The sequence below is a fragment of the Dryobates pubescens genome, chromosome 9 (genome assembly GCF_014839835.1).
Source record: "Dryobates pubescens isolate bDryPub1 chromosome 9, bDryPub1.pri, whole genome shotgun sequence".
NCBI lineage: Eukaryota > Metazoa > Chordata > Aves > Piciformes > Picidae > Dryobates > Dryobates pubescens.
The window spans coordinates 411,469-426,593 of record NC_071620.1 but is presented as its reverse complement, the minus strand read 5'-3'; the positions used below and the strand labels follow the sequence as shown (position 1 = coordinate 426,593).

General features: G+C 61.8%; 1 protein-coding gene across 3 annotated transcripts in view; it reads right to left on the bottom strand.

The window, feature by feature from the left end:
- Positions 1–375: 375 nt before the first annotated feature.
- The window catches only part of LPIN2 (lipin 2), a 36,084-nt gene continuing 21,334 nt past the window's right edge, over positions 376–15,125 (bottom strand). The window contains exons 6-20 of one of the 3 annotated variants that reach the window (XM_054164176.1): positions 14,463–14,586; positions 13,324–13,642; positions 13,027–13,126; positions 12,260–12,423; positions 10,618–10,711; positions 10,120–10,189; positions 9,435–9,524; positions 8,673–8,755; positions 5,420–5,564; positions 4,385–4,533; positions 3,835–3,921; positions 3,105–3,257; positions 1,790–1,904; positions 1,545–1,648; positions 376–584 (exon numbers count right to left, since the gene is read on the bottom strand). In XM_054164176.1, the coding sequence (XP_054020151.1) occupies positions 440–584; positions 1,545–1,648; positions 1,790–1,904; positions 3,105–3,257; positions 3,835–3,921; positions 4,385–4,533; positions 5,420–5,564; positions 8,673–8,755; positions 9,435–9,524; positions 10,120–10,189; positions 10,618–10,711; positions 12,260–12,423; positions 13,027–13,126; positions 13,324–13,642; positions 14,463–14,586 (1,942 nt within the window). In that variant the 3' untranslated portion in view covers positions 376–439. The remainder of the gene's footprint in view (positions 585–1,544; positions 1,649–1,789; positions 1,905–3,104; positions 3,258–3,834; positions 3,922–4,384; positions 4,534–5,419; positions 5,565–8,672; positions 8,756–9,434; positions 9,525–10,119; positions 10,190–10,617; positions 10,712–12,259; positions 12,424–13,026; positions 13,127–13,323; positions 13,643–14,462; positions 14,587–15,125) is intronic. The other 2 variants (XM_054164177.1, XM_054164178.1) reach the window with 2 other exon arrangements.

Genomic DNA, 15,125 nt, shown 5'->3' with positions numbered 1-15,125 from the left:
TGGCTGCAGAGCCCTCCCAGCTGGAGCCCTGCCCAAGGCAGAGCCCCCCAGGGGCAGACTGGCCGTGGGTTGTGGCTCCCTCCCACAAGGTGCCCCTGGCCCAGGTCCTCCAGTCCCAGAAGCGGCCTCAGCCGGCAGCTTCCAAGCGCCTTTGGCTCAGGCTCTGCTGCGGGGGCACAGCCCCAGGGTGCCTGCAGGCAGGGCTGTGCTGCTGGCAATGCAGAGGCCACCCCTCCAGGGTGCCAGCCCCAGCTCCAGTGCCTGGCAGCAGGGACGTGGAGACAACAAAGCAGCCGGGCCCACGGCCACCGGCGGCGGCTCAGCACCACGAGGGCTGAGGGCAGGCCCCGGCAGGGCTCCTGGGGCTAGGACAAAGCAGCTGCGGTGCTGACCACCTTCTGCACGCTGGAGCTCCAGCAGCTGTGGCTGAGCAGCAGCCTCAGGCCAGGTCATCCAAGTTGAGGGCAGGGAGAGGCTTTCTCCAGTAGCAGAAGGAGCTGAACTCGGGGCAGGGGAAGGCAGAGCTCTGCTCCTTGCTGAGCAGGGGGAAGAGGTGCTCCACCAGCTCACTCAACCTGTGGTACCTGCAGGAGACACCAGCACTCAGCAGGCTGCTCCTGCTCTGCTGCAGCACTGAGCTGCCTCCTGCCACTTCACTTTGCTCTTGGAGGAGCTTCAGTCCAGTATCCAAAGTCCTGCTCCTGTGTTGTGTGCTACAGAAGACAACCTCATGGAGCTCAGCTACGACAAGGGCAGGCTTCTGGCCCTGTTGAGGAACTCCCTGCACAGCTGAAGGGGGACCTGCTGGGAAGCTGCTCCAAGGAAAAGGACCTGGGAGTGCTGGGGCACAACAAGGTCCCCAGGAGCCAGCAGAGTGCCCTGGTGACCAAGGAGGCCAAAGGTGTCCTGGGGGGAATTAAGAAGAGAGTGGCCAGCAGGGCAAGGGAGGCTCTCCTGCCCCCTCTATTCTGCCCTGGTCAGGCCACAGCTGCACTGCTGGGGCCAGCTCTGCGCTCCCCAGTCCCAGAGAGACAGAGAGCTGCTGGGGAGAGCCCAGGGCAGGCTGCAGAGCTGCTGAGGGGCCTGGAGCAGCTCTGGCAGCAGCAAAGGCTGAGAGCCCTGGGGCTGTGCAGCCTGCAGGAGAGCAGCCCCAGAGGGCAGCTGAGCAATGCTCAGCAAGAGCTGAAGGAGCTGTGGGGGGCAAGAGGCTGGGGCCAGGCTCTGCTGAGTGGTGCCCAGGGCCAGGCCAAGGGGCAGAGCCTGGAAGCCAGGAGGTGGCAGCTGAGCAGGAGGAGAAAGTGGTTTGGGGGGAGGCTGCTGGAGGCCTGGAGCAGGCTGCCCAGAGAGGTTGTGGAGTCTGCTGGGGTGGAGAGCTTCCAACCCCCCCTGGGCACTGTGCTGCTGGGCAAGCTGCTGGGGGGGCCCTGCTGGAGCAGGGCTTGGCCTGGGGGAGCTCCAGAGGTCCCTTCCCACCCCCCCATGCTGGGACCCCCCTGGTCAGAAGGGTTTTCCCCCTGAGCCCCCAGCCCCTCCGTGGCTCTTACGAGGACTTGTTGCCCTTGGTGCGCTCCTGGATCAGCTCCCCCTTGGGGTTCACAGTGAAGATCCTGCAGTCTGGGACCCCCACCTGCCTGTAGGCGTAGACATCCTGCAAGCACAGACCCTGCTGCAGCACACAGCCTCAGCATGCCTCTGCCACCCTCCCCTGGCAGCAGCTCAGCCTGGAGCTGCCCCCAGCCGCGCTGCGGCCGTGCCCTCCCGCAGCGCCGCGGCCCCGGCCGGCACTCACGTTGGGCCTGTTGCCAAAGGCAGCATAGAAAGGCTGCTTGCTGGGGGCAAAGAGGTTCTTGATGTCATTCAGGCACTCGACCTTGAACTTCTCAGGCTTCTTCTCTATGACTTCCCTGGAAGCAAAGGGCAGCAGTCAAGCTCTGGGTACCCGGAGACCCTGTCCCCGCCTTGCCTGGCGCTCCCAGTCCCCTCCCTGCCTGCTGCTGTAGCTCCACAGGCGCTGCTCACAGGGCTCCAAGACCACCCAGCACTCCCAGCCCTCCACCATCCGTGGGGCCAAGCTGGTGAGGACCCCCAGCTGCGCAGCCACAGCTCACTTCCTGAGCTGCTTTGACTGTAGGTGACCACCTGAGCCAGCTGGGGCCAGCTCTGGAGCCTCCAAAGACAGGGACCTGTTGGAGCAGGGCCAGAGGAGGCACAGCAGCACTGGGAGGACTGGGAGCTCTCTGCTGTGAGGCCAGGCTGAGAGAGCTGGGGCTGTTCAGCCTGGAGAAAAAAAGGCTCCAGGGAGACCTTCTGGTGGCCTTTCAGTGTTGGAAGGGGGCTCCAGGAGAGCTGGGGGGGGGCTTGTGGCAGAGGCATGGAGTGATAGGATGAGGGGTGATGGCTTCAGGCTGGCAGAAGCTGGACTGACATGAGACAGGAGGAGGAAATTCTTCTCCAGGGGGTGGTGAAGCACTGGGACAGGTTGCCTGGAGGAGCTGTGGAGGCTCCAAGCCTGGGGGTGTTCAGTGCCAGGCTGGATGAGGCCTGGAGCAAGGAGTCCAGCGGGAGGTGCCCTTAGCTATGGCAGGGGGCAGGAGCTGGATGAGCTGGGAGAGGCCTTCCAACACATCCCACCCTGTGACTGTGGAGTGCACACCAGCTTGTGCCAGCTCCTGCCTGTGCCAAAGGAGTGCAGAAGGCCTGCAGGGACCTCAGTGGACACTGCTGTCCTCCTCAGCCATCAGCAGCTGCTCTCACTCAAACCCTTTTCCACTGCTGGCTCTTCCCATCGAGTCCAAGCAGCCTGTGGCTGATCCAGAGGATCAGCTGAGCTGAACCACCTCAGGAGCACTCCCAAGGACCTTCGTAGCGATCCCTTCTGCCCAGCCTGCCTTCTCCCTCTCTCTTGGTAGCAGCAGTGCCCTGCAGTCTGGGGAAGGCCAGCAGCAGGGCCCAGCAGCAGGCAGCCAAGGGCCAGGCCACCAGCACGAGGCTGAGCCAGCACAGAGAGCTGGGGACCCAGCAGAGGGGGACCCCACAGCCCAGCAGGGCAGCTGGCAGGGGCTGCAAGGGCTGCTCCCAGTGCAAGGCTGGCAGGGGCTGCTTACCTGTGCAGGGCAGAGAAGAGGCTGCTGGGGGACAGCATGAGGGGGCCCCTGGGCAGGATGGTGCCTCTGTCATTGACCCAGTGCAGGTAGCCTCTGGTCATGTCAGCCATGCCGATGGCGCGCGCCGAGCAGTACAGGAACTTGTACCCGTTCCTGGGGGGACAGCAGCCGGGGGCACAGCGGGGCCTGGCGCTGCCCACGCCCCTGCCACACCCACAGCCCCCTCCCACACCCACAGCCCGCCCCAGGGGCGGGGCAGGGCAGGGGGCGTGGGCAGGGGCTCCGCCGGGGCCGCCTCGGCCTGACCCAGCCGGGGCACGGGTCCTGCCCAGGGGCTCCAGCACAGACTGCTGGGGGCCAGGCCTCCTGACCTGCTCCTTGGCCAGGCACTGGCACAGGCTGCCCCAGGGGGTGGAGCCCCCACCTCTGGAGGTGTCCCAGAAAGCTGTGGCCCTGGCACTCTGGGGCATGGCTGGTGCTGGACTCCTCTTAGAGGCCTTTTCCCCCCCAGAGAACTGAGGCCTCTCCAAGCTGCTGGCAGCAGAGTGAAGGGTCCCCAAGCCCCACCCCCCACTGCAGGCTCTGGGGGGGCACTGCACAGCTCTGTGCACACAGGAGACTCAGAAGGCTTCCCTCTGCCCAGCAATCCCAAACCTCCTCTGCCATGGGCCCCTGCCCAGCAGCTCCTCACCCCCGAGCCCCCTCCCTGCTGCACCAGCCTCACACTCACTCGTGGATGGAATGGTAGAGCTTGGCGATGCCCTGGTGAGTCCAGTCCTTGCCCAGCTGAGGAAGGATGTGTCCCAGAGCATCAGACCTGAAAACAGAGACAGCTGGAGCTGAGGAAGTGACCTCTGGAGGGACAACAACCACTGGGCATGTGATGGAGGATGGGAGGTCACAGAAACACCTCTGCAGGAGGCCCTCAAAGTGTCAAGGAGCAGCAGCTCCTCTGGAGAGGGCACGAACAGAGCCAGGCAGGCCAAGCAGCAGGGGACACTGTCACCTTCACCCTGCTCTCCTCAGAGACCTTCTCTGGTCTGCTGCAAATCCAGGACACCTTACCCTCCTGGGGCTTTCCATGACTGCTGGGAGCATTTTGTACTACTCTGCACCCTGAAGATCACCGAGCCGCAGCCCAAACCGTTCCGGAGCGTGCAGGGGCAGGGACCCCTTGCACCAGCCCAGGCTGCTCCGGGCCCCAGCCCAGCTGCCCTTCAACACCTGCAGGGCTGGACCAGTGGAAGCCCCAAAAGGCAGGAAAGCAGCGTGGTGCTCACTTGGTGATTGTGCCATCAATGTCTGAGATGATGACCTTGTCATCCCAGTTCCAGAGGTAGATGGTCCCAGCGCAGCGGCAGGTGCCCTGGTACTGGGTGGTGATGCTGAAGACGACGTCGTTGGGGCCGTCTCGGAGCTTCAGCTTCGCCTTGGGACAAGAGAGAAGCTGCTCTCAGCACCACACCTCAGCTGACCAACCACTCCTCATCTACTCTTCATGAGCCCAGCACTGCATCCCAGCAGGGTGGGATGGGAAGGGACCTCAGCAAGGCAGCCACAGCAGCTTGCCCAGCAGCACAGTGCCCAGGGGGGGTTGGAAGCTCTCCACCCCAGCAGACTCCACAACCTCTCTGGGCAGCCTGCTCCAGGCCTCCAGCAGCCTCCCCCCAAACCACTTTCTCCTCCTGCTCAGCTGCCACCTCCTGGCTTCCAGGCTCTGCCCCTTGGCACCACTCAGCAGAGCCTGGCACCTTCATCCTGACACCACCCCCCAGCTATTGACAGACACTGCTCAGATGCCCTCTCAGCCTTCTCCTCTCCACACCAAACAGCCCCTGGGCTCTCAGCCTTCCTTCACAGCAGAGCTGTCCCAGTCCCCTCCTCATCCTCACAGCCTCTGTTGGACTCTCCCCAGCAGCTCTCTGTCTGTACTGAACTGGGGAGCCCCAAACTGGACACAGCCTTGCAGGGGTGTGCTGGGCAGGGCAGAGCAGAGGGGCAGCAGAACCTCCCCAGAGCTGCTGGCCACACTTGCCTGGATGCAGCCCAGGATGCCCTTGGCCCCATTGACCACAAGGGCTCACTGCTGTCCACCAGCACTCCAAGGCCTTTCCCCATGGAGCTGGAGCAGCCATCCTGCAGCCCCATCAGCTCCCACTGTGCCCCAGCAGGCAGCAGCACTGTGTGGTGTCTGCAGCACCACCCTGGAGGTGACCTCAGCTGCAGACAGCAGCAGAACCAACTCAAAGCCAGAAGGTCCATCTCTCAGGGAGAGAGAACCCCTCAGCACCCCATCAAGCAGGAGGGCCACTCACTATTTGGTCTGAAGACAGCCTAAGGGACTTCTTGTAGGATGGAGCATTCCCATGGGGGGAGTGTTCTGCTGGGGCAGAATCGAGCTTCAGAGACTCCTTCACCTCCTGGGAGGCTTCATCACTGGAAGAGTCATCCTCTGGAGGCCTAGCATGACAGCAACCAGGGCAAACATGTAAGGGCCTCACATCTGCAGCTCCCAAGAGTCACTTCACAGCCTGGCTCAGGTGGGAAGGGACCTCAGAGCTCATCTACTGCAACCCCCTGCCATGGGCAGGGACCCCTCCCACCAGCCCAGGCTGCTCCAGGCCTCACCCAGCCTGGCCCTGAATGCCCCCAGGGAGGGGGCAGCCACAGCCTCCCTGGGCAGCCTGTGCCAGGCTCTCCCCACCCTCTCTCAACAGTTTCTCCCTCATCTCCAGTCCCAACCTGCCCTCTCCCAGCTCCAAGCCACTGTTCCTCATCCTGGCACTCCCAGCCCTTGTCCAAAGTCCCTCCCCAGCTCTCCCAGAGCCCCTGCAGGGACTGCAAGCTGCTTTGAGGTCTCCCTGCAGCCTTCTCTTCTGCAGGCTGAACAGCCCCAGCTCTCCCAGCCTGGCCCCATCCCAGAGGTCCCAGCCAAGAGGTCAATTCATGGCTCTGGGGCTGGTGCCATGGACAGGCCTTGGGTTCTACAATCATGGCTTGGTTTATAAGGCACCAGAGCTGCAAACAACTTATGGGATGCACTTTCCCAGAGGGGAAAAAGGATCCTGGGGCAGGAGTTGGCAGGGCTCATTGATAGGGCTTTAAACTAGATTTGAAGGGGGAAGGGGTTCATAGTCTCCTGCTGGCCTGTGACAGAGGGGCAGCTCAGCAGAGGCAGAGGGATGGAGAGCTGGGGAGGGCCCTCAGCTTGCTGCCCTGAGGCAAGCCAGGAATGATGCACCAGGGCACTGTGCAAACCAGGGGGAACTGGCACCAGAGGACAGGCCCAGCCCAGCTGAAGTGCCTCTGTGCCAATGCACACAGCCTGGGCAGCAGACAGGATGAGCTGAGGGCACTGTGCTGCTGGGATGCCAGACACAGTGGCTGTCACTGACACTTGGTGGGATGATTCCCATGGCTGGGATGTAGGGATAGAGGGGTATAAGCTCTTTGGGAAGGACAGGCAGGGAAGGAGAGGAGGAGCTGTTGCCCTCTGTGTCAGTAACCAGCTGGAATCAGTGGAGCTGCACCTGGGGAGGGATGATGAGCTGGTTGGGAGTGTAAGGGTTACAATCAAAGGCAAGACAGGGGAAGGAGATACTACTGTGGGGGTCTCCTACAGGCCAGCTGACCAGTGGAGCCAAGCAGATGAGGCCCTCCACAGGCAAACAGAAGCAGATTCCAGGTCATAAGCCCTGGTCCTCATGGGGGATTTCAACCACCCTGAGATCTGCTGGAGGGACAACACAGCAAGGCACCAGCAACCCAGGATGTTCCTGGTTTGCTGATGACACCAAGCTGTGTGGTGCAGCAGACAGCTGGAGGGAAGGGATCCATCCAGAGGGACCTGGACAGGCTGGAGAGGTGGGCACAAGCCAACCTCAGGAGGTTCAACAAGACCAAGGGCAGGGTCCTGCAGCTGGGTGGAGGCAACCCCAGGCACAAATCCAGGCTGGGCAGGGACTGGCTGGAAAGCAGCCCTGAGGAGAGAGCCTTGGGGGTGCTGAGGGAGGAGAAGCTCACCAGGAGCTCTCAGTGTGCACTTGCAGCCCAGAGAGCCAAGCAGAGCCTGGGCTGCAGCAAGAGAAGTGTGGCCAGCAGGGCCAGGGAGGGGATTCTGCCCCTCTGCTCAGCTCTGGGGAGACCCCACCTGGAGTACTGCCTCCAGTGCTGGAGCCCCTAGGACAAGAGGGATCTGGAGGTGCTGGAAGGTGTCCAGAGAAGGGCCAGGAGGATGAGCAGAGGGCTGGAGCTGCTCTGCTGTGAGCACAGACTGAAGGAGTTGGGGCTGTTCAGTCTGGAGAAGAGAAGGCTCTGAGGTGACCTCATTGTGGCCTTCCAGTATCTGAAGGAGGCTACAAGAAGGCTGGGGAGGGACTGCTCAGGATCTCAGGCAGTGATAGGACTAGGGGGACTGGAATGAAGCTGGAGGTGGGGAGATTCAGGCTGGAGGGGAGGAGGAAGTTCTTCCCCATGAGAGTGGTGAAGCCCTGGAATGGGTTGTCCAGGGAGGTGGTTGGGGCCCTGTCCCTGGAGGTGTTTAAGGCCAGGCTGGATGAGGCTCTGGGCAGCCTGATCTAGTGTGGGGTGTCCCTGCCCATGGCAGGGGGGCTGGAACAGGATGATCCTTGTGGTCCCTTCCAACCCTGACTGGTTCTGTCATTCTATGATCCCTTTGAGCATCTCCTCTGGAGCCTCTCCAGCAGCCCCAGGTCCTTCTTGTGCTGGGGCCCCAGAGCTGGAGGCAGTGCTGCAGGTGGGGTCTGAGCAGAACAGAGGGGCAGAATCCCCTCCCTGTGCTGCTGCTCTCCCTGCTGTGGATGCAGCCAGCACACAGCTGCCTGCTGGGCTGCCAGGGACCAAGGACAAGTCCTGCCTGCCCAACCCAGTGGCATTCCACCGTGGCAGAACTCCACCAGTGGACCAGCAGATGTCATCTCTCTGGACTTCTGCAAAGCCCTGGGCACAGTCCCCACCAAGGCTTCTCTCTGAGCTGGGGGTGTGGATGTGCAGTGGGGAAGGAAAGGGCTGGGTGATGGCACTCAGAGGGTCATTGGAGGCTTGGACAAGATGCCCTTGGAGGCTCCCTTCCAGCCCCATGGAATCTCAATGATCCTAAAGGTCTCTCCCAGCCCAAGCAATTCCCTGTCAGCTGTGCCAGGGTTTCAGGGGTAAGAGGAAGAGGCTGTAGGGCATCACTGCAGGGTGTCTGCAGCCCCCACACCTGCTGCCTTGCTTTGCTGAATTTGTTTCCTGAACACATCCTGGGTCCCCTTCAGTAGCTCAGAGGAAGCTCCCCACAGCAGATCCCAACTCCTCCTCCAGCAGAAAAGCAATAGGAAGGGAGGGGGGGAGAGAAACAGACACTGATCCACAAGTCTGTATTGTGCAGATTGGTGCCTGGGCTGGGATCTGACTGTGCTGCTGCTGCAGGGCTGAGGCAGTGGCAGGGCTGAGGCAGTGGCAGGGCTGAGGCAGTGGCAGGGCTGAGGCAGTGGCAGGGCTGAGGCAGTGGCAGAGCTGAGGCAGTGAAAGGCAGAGGGTTGCTCTCTTCACAACAGGACAGACCTGCTGGTGACTTGCTCTTTGACAGCTGCTGGCAGCTCGTTTGCTCTCTGGGTCTCACTTTTCCCCTCTTTGGCCTCTGGGATCTGAAGCAGCACAACACAAAGCAGGGATTTTAAAGCCTTTTCAGCTGACCCAGCTGGACCCACAGATCACCCTTCAGCCATCAGGAAACTCCTTCCCATCTCAGACCCACTCATGCTGGACAGGATGTCACTGATCATCATCAAAACCCCCCAAGCTTGACTGGAGCAGGTCCTGTCTGCCCCAGGCTGAGAGCTGTGAGGTTAACACCAGAAATGGACCTGGAAAGGAGCTGGCAGCCTCTGGGCCTAGAAAACTCACTTCTAAGGTTTAAAAGCTGAATTTAGTCTAAAATGGGCTGGCTGAGCACACCAGCACAGCATCTGCTCGCTGCTCTGGGGAGCCATGCCCAAAACATGCTGAAGAGGAGCTCTGACAGCTGCTGATGACTGAGAAGGAATTGAACACAGGAGGACTGACTGAAGCAACTTAAAACCAGATCTGGTAGCTAGGCCCAAGTGCACAGAAGCAGCTGCAGCCCTCAGCAGCTCCAGGGACACAGGGATGTCAGAGCAGCTCCCAGCTGCCAGCCAGGGACTCAGGGATGTCAGAGCAGCTCCCAGCTGCCAGCCAGGGACTCAGGGATGTCAGAGCAGCACTGAGGTGCTCCTGACAAATTACAGGCTTTCCATCATTGCAGAGCTAAGGGAAGGAAGCCCCCAGAGCAGGAGCCTGAGGTACCTGCTTGGTCATGCTCTCTCTCTTGCGCCAGAACCACCACCCTCCAGACTTCTTTGGCATCTTCTCTTTGACCCAGGACTCAACAGTGGCCTGAAAAATGAGGGGTGGTTTTAATTGGCATGAGGAGAACCAGCAGGGGTTACTGCAGCAGAACCCTGCCCCCTCTGCTCTGCTCAGACCCCCCTGCAGGGCTGGGGTCAGCTCTGGAGCCCTCAGCACAGCACAAAGCCACAGCAGTGCTGGGATGGCTGGCAGCCCTCTGCTGCAAGGCCAGGCTGAGGGCTGAGGGCTGGGGCTGTGCAGCCTGGAGAAGAGGCAGCTTCAGGGGGACATTCTGGTGGCCTTTTAGTGTTGGAAGGGGACTAAGGAGAGCTGGGGAGGGACTTGTGGCAAAGGCATGGAGTGACAGGATGAGGAGTGATGCCTTTGGGCTGGCAGAAGCTGGATTGAGATGAGACAAGAGGAGGAAACTCTTCCCCAGGGGGTGGTGAGGCACTGGGACAGGTTGCTTGGAGGAGCTGTGGAGGAGGTGTTCAAGGCCAAGCTGCATGAGGGCTGCAGCAAGAAGTCCAGTGGGAGGTGTCCTTGCCTTTGGCAGGGAGTGGGAACTGGATGAGCCTGAAGGTCCTTTCCAGCTCCAGCCCTCTCTGAAGCCCTAGAGCTGTGTGCTTCCAGCCCTGCTTACCTTGGGCAGACTCTTCTGGAAGACCTGCAGGCTGAGGATCATGGGACCAGCCAGGGCCCAGTTGTAGTACCTGGTGTGAAACAGGACAGGTTACACAGCACACAGCCTGCCTGGGGCCAGCAGCTGCCAGGCTGCAAGCTGCCTTCTCCTGAGGGCAGCACCTGCTAGGTGCCAGCCAGGGATGCCAGGGTGCTGTGTGAGCAGGGCTGGGCTCAGGGTGCCCCTCAGCAGAGGCACTGTGCACTCCTGGCACCGCTGCACCCCGTGGCAGACAGCAATACACTTGGTGTGCTTGTAGTATCAACACCTCAGCATCCCTTGTACCTCCTGAGCAAACCTCACCTCAGCTGAGTGAAAACTTCACCTGGACACAAACCTTCAGCCCAAAACTCACTGCCTCTGAGAAGCAGATCCCTCAGGCCCACACTGCTCTCCTTCAAGGGCAGATGCTGAATGAGGTCCTTCTAAGTGGCTCACTGTAGGAGAGAGAGCCCTTACCTGTTGTAAATCTTTATCACCAGGTTGGGGTTGTCTATGAGCCCAGGGTTCTCAGCAAACTCCTGGTAAGTGATGATGTGCTCCAGGAACTTCTCTGCAACAGAAGCAGATTGGAACTAAACATGGAGAGAGAAAGTCCCAAGAATCCCAGGCTGGCTCAGGGTGGAAGGGAGCTCAGAGCTCATCCACCCCAACCTCCCCACCACAGGCAGGGACACCTCTCAGCTAGACTCAGCTGCTCAAGGCCTCAAGTTGGTTGCCCAAGCTGTCCTGATTAGCTTCCATCTAGGAAAACAGACAGCTCAGAGCCTTTGCTGACCTAGCAGCCTCCCAGGATGTCTTCAGCCTGGAAAAGAGAAGGCTCCAGGGAGACCTTCTGGTGGCCTTCAAGTGTTTGAAGGGGGCTACAGGAGAGCTGGGGAGGGGCTTGTGACAAGAGCAGGGAGTGACAGGATGAGGAGCCATAGCTTCCAACTGGGAGAAGCTGGATTGAGGTGAGGCAGGAGGAGGAAATTCTTCTCCAGGGGCTGAGGCACCGAGACAGGCTGCCCAGAAAGATTGTGGAGGCTCCAAGCCTATGACTGCTCAAAGCCAATCTGGATGTGGCCTGGAGCAAGGACTCTGGTAGGAGATGTCCCTGGCCATGGCAGGGGGTTGGGACTGGATGATCTGGAAGGTTCCTTCCAACCCAGCTCAGTCTGATTCTGTGCTCATGAGCAAGAGGGGCTCCTGGGAGGTCCCTCACAAATCTCCATTCCAGTATTCAAGAGCATTCAGAGATGGAGCAGCAGGAGCAGACCTCAAGGCCAGCACCCACGGAGGCCAGGAAGGGCACAGCAGAGAGCTGCGTGGCACAGGGGGCGAAGCTTTGTAATGGCTGAAACACTGAGCCAGCAGAGAGCTGTGGGGCAGGGGAAGGAGTCACAGCAGGGAGGAGACCTGGCAGGGCAGGCAAGCAGCAGAGCAGCCCCCAGGGCTGCAGCTACCCAGGGACATCAAGCTGCCCAGGGGGCACCCAGAGCTGCGTGCTGCAGGGCAGGCTCCGCTGCCTGCCGGCTTAGGAGGGAGCGGGGCAGCCCCCAGGGCTTGATGCAGGGCAGCTCCCAGTGGGGCAGGGCAGGGCAGGGCAGGGCAGGGCAGCCCCCAGTGGGGCAGGGCAGGGCAGGGCAGGGCAGCCCCGAGGGCTTGATGCAGGGCAGGGCAGGGCAGGGCAGCCCCCAGTGGGGCAGGGCAGGGCAGGGCAGGGCAGGGCAGCCCCGAGGGCTTGATGCAGGGCAGGGCAGGGCAGGGCAGGGCAGGGCAGGGCAGGGCAGGGCAGGGCAGGGCAGGGCAGCCCCCAGCGCGGCAGGGCAGGGCAGGGCAGGGCAGGGCAGGGCAGGGCAGCCCCAGCGCGGCAGGGCAGGGCAGGGCAGGGCAGGGCAGGGCAGGGCAGGGCAGGGCAGGGCAGCCCCCAGCGCGGCAGGGCAGGGCAGGGCAGGGCAGGGCAGGGCAGCCCCCAGCGCGGCAGGGCAGGGCAGGGCAGGGCAGGGCAGGGCAGGGCAGCCCCCAGCGCGGCAGGGCAGGGCAGGGCAGGGCAGGGCAGGGCAGGGCAGGGCAGGGCAGCCCCCAGCGCGGCAGGGCAGGGCAGGGCAGCGCCACCTACCGTGGGAGATCTGCCCCTGCTCGCTGAAGCCGCCGCAGAGGGACAGGGTGACGTCGGGCAGGTCCATGGCCGAGTCCGACAGGCACTCGGTGCCGCTGTCCGCGGCCGCGCTGCCGACCGACTGCGGGGACTGCCAGCCCGGCTCCGGCTCCGGCTCCGGCTCGCTGCGGCGGGAGCGGCACGGGGCAGGGGGCACAGAGGGGAAGGGCAAGGGGGGGCACAGAGGGGAGGGCACATTGCCCAGGAGGGGTCACAGAGCCTGCTGTGTCACTCCTCCACGGCCCCTGCTGTGCCCTGCTCTGAAGCCCATCGGCCACCGCTGCTTTATTTCTCAACGGAGCAGTTCCAACCCCACCAAACGCAACCCAGCCCCAAGCAACCCTCCCAGCCCCCTCCAGCTCTCCCCACGCTCAGCTGCACTCCTCCTGCCCGCAGCCGAGGCTGGCTGGGGCTCTGAGCGACCCGCTCCAGCTGCACGTGGCCCTGCAGATGACCTCGGGAGGTCCCTTCCCACCCAGCCCACTCTGACTCCACAGCAGAGGACTGGTGCCCAGAGGGTGCAGTTTAAACCTGCCCTCCTCTGCAGAAGACAGAGGCTCCACCAAGGCATGACCTCCCACTCAAGGTGGTTCTTGCCTGATCAGCACCAGGCTTCCACAGGGATGGAGGCCCCACCAAAGCCTAGGAGGCTTCAGACCAACTCTTTATCATGAGCCCTGCAGCAGCCCCCAGGATGTGACTGCTCCAGAGCCAGACCCCAGAATTACCTTTTGGGGAAGTAGAGGGCTGCAACCTCAGGCTCCAAGGCCTTCAAGTCCTCCAGGTAGATACCATCAGGCCCTTGGTGGTGGCTGCGCTTGTGCATCCCTGCGGATCCCAACCAGAGCACCGAGCTGAAGCTGCTCTCCCGGCTGGGGAGGGCCCAGGCCGGCCTGCAGCACTCGGCACTTTGCTTGCAGCTTTAGCCAGAGCAGACTTCAAACACTGCAGGCTGCAGAGGGCTGCTCACAGGCCTGCCCTGGGGCCTCAGAGCTGGCAGATGCCCCTGGAGCTGCAGGGCTTACCTTTCTTTTTGGAAGGAGAGTCAGCCTTTGCTATTGGCTTGGCCTCAGGCAAAGGCTCCCCCAGGAGCCTGGAATACTGCTCTGTATCCAGGGGCAGTGGAACCTGGGGCTCTGTGATGGAAGCAAGGGAATCCTTCACCTCCAGCTGCTGGAGCAGAGGATGGGATCTTGGTTCAGGTTTCAGCACTGTGCAGACAGATTCCTTCACATCATCATCATCTTCCACTTCATCAGAGCTGAGGATCACCCTGAAGTGAGTCTTCTCAGAGGGAGTGATGGTGGCTGTTTGGGGGTGCTCCAGCTTCTCTTTCTTGCTTATCTGAAAAGCAAAACCCTGGTCAAGCCTCCAGAGTCACAGCAGGGTGGGGTGGGCAGGCACCTCTGGAGATCATCCAGGCCAACCCCCTGCTCAAGCAGGGGCACCCAGAGCAGGTCACAGAGGAGACACACCCAGAGGGGGCTAGAAGCTGGAAGGGACCCCTGGAGCTGCCCCAGCCCAAGCCCTGCTCCAGCAGGGCCCCCCAGCAGCTTGCCCAGCAGCACAGTGCCCAGGGGGGGTTGGAAGCTCTCCACCCCAGCAGACTCCACAACCTCTCTGGGCAGCCTGCTCCAGGCCTCCAGCAGCCTCCCCCCAGACCACTTTCTCCTCCTGTTGAGGTGGAACCTTCTGGGTTCCAGTTTCTACTGGTCTCAGCATCCAGCTTGTTCTGGTACAAGTCTTGGCCCCAAGTGCACTGGCAGGAGAGCTGGAACTAGATCTTCAACCTCCCACCAGCCCAGGTTGTTCAAGGCCTTGTCCATCCTGGCCTTGAGCATCTCCAGGGAGGGGGCATGCACAGCCTCCCTGGGCAGCCTGTGCCAGTCTCACCACCCTCACTGCCAAGAGTTTCTTTCTCAATGAACCAGAACAGCCCAAGATAAAGAAAGTCCTCTCTAAAACTGCCTTCTTCAGCCCCTGCCTGGCAAAGCCAGGCTCCAGCTGCCTCCTGCCTGCAGTACCCGACTGAGGCCAGCAGCCTGCCCTCCCCTGAGGCCACCAGGAGGTGCTGCCTTCCTGCTGCACTGACCTGCAGCAGCTTCCCATTGCTCTCCAGGGGGTGCCTGAGCCGGGCTCAGGCAGGGACAGCACACAGATTTACCTTGGTTGACTCTGGGAAGCCTCCCCAGGTCCACTCCATGTGGGACTCCGAGCGGAGCAGGCTCTCAGCAGGGTTCACCTCCAACTCTGAGTCGCTTTTGGGGCAGGCAGTCTCTGAGAAAGGGCTGAGCCAAGGCAGGGGACAAGAGAAGAATGGGAAAGCAAGGCTGCAGAGTTTAAAATGCATCTGCTGTGCAGCCAGCACAGGGAGAGCTTCCTCCAGCTTGACAGAGCCTCGATTCTTCAGCGAGGTGGCACAGGGCCCAGCAGGGCTGGCAGACAGGCAGGAATTAGGCTAACCCCCAGATCACATTAGAGGACTTACCCAGTGATCCCCCTAAAGAGACTCCCCTGCCCTGCAGCCCCCAGCCCCCTCCTGCTCAGCAAACCAGCTGAGGCTCAGCACCAACCCCAGGGGATGTCCTCCTGTCACAGCAGAGTCCTGCAAACCTCAACTCAGAGCTGCACAAAGCACCACCAGCTCCTGGGGCAGGGAGAGCATGGGCTGGGGAAATGCTGTCCCCAGCACCAGAAGGACACAGAGCTGGGGGAGTGAGTCCAGAGGGCTGCCACAGAGACAAGCCAAGGGCTGGAGCAGCTCTGCTGTGAGGCCAGGCTGAGGCAGCTGGGGGTGCCCAGCCTGGAGAGGAGGAGGTAGCTGAGG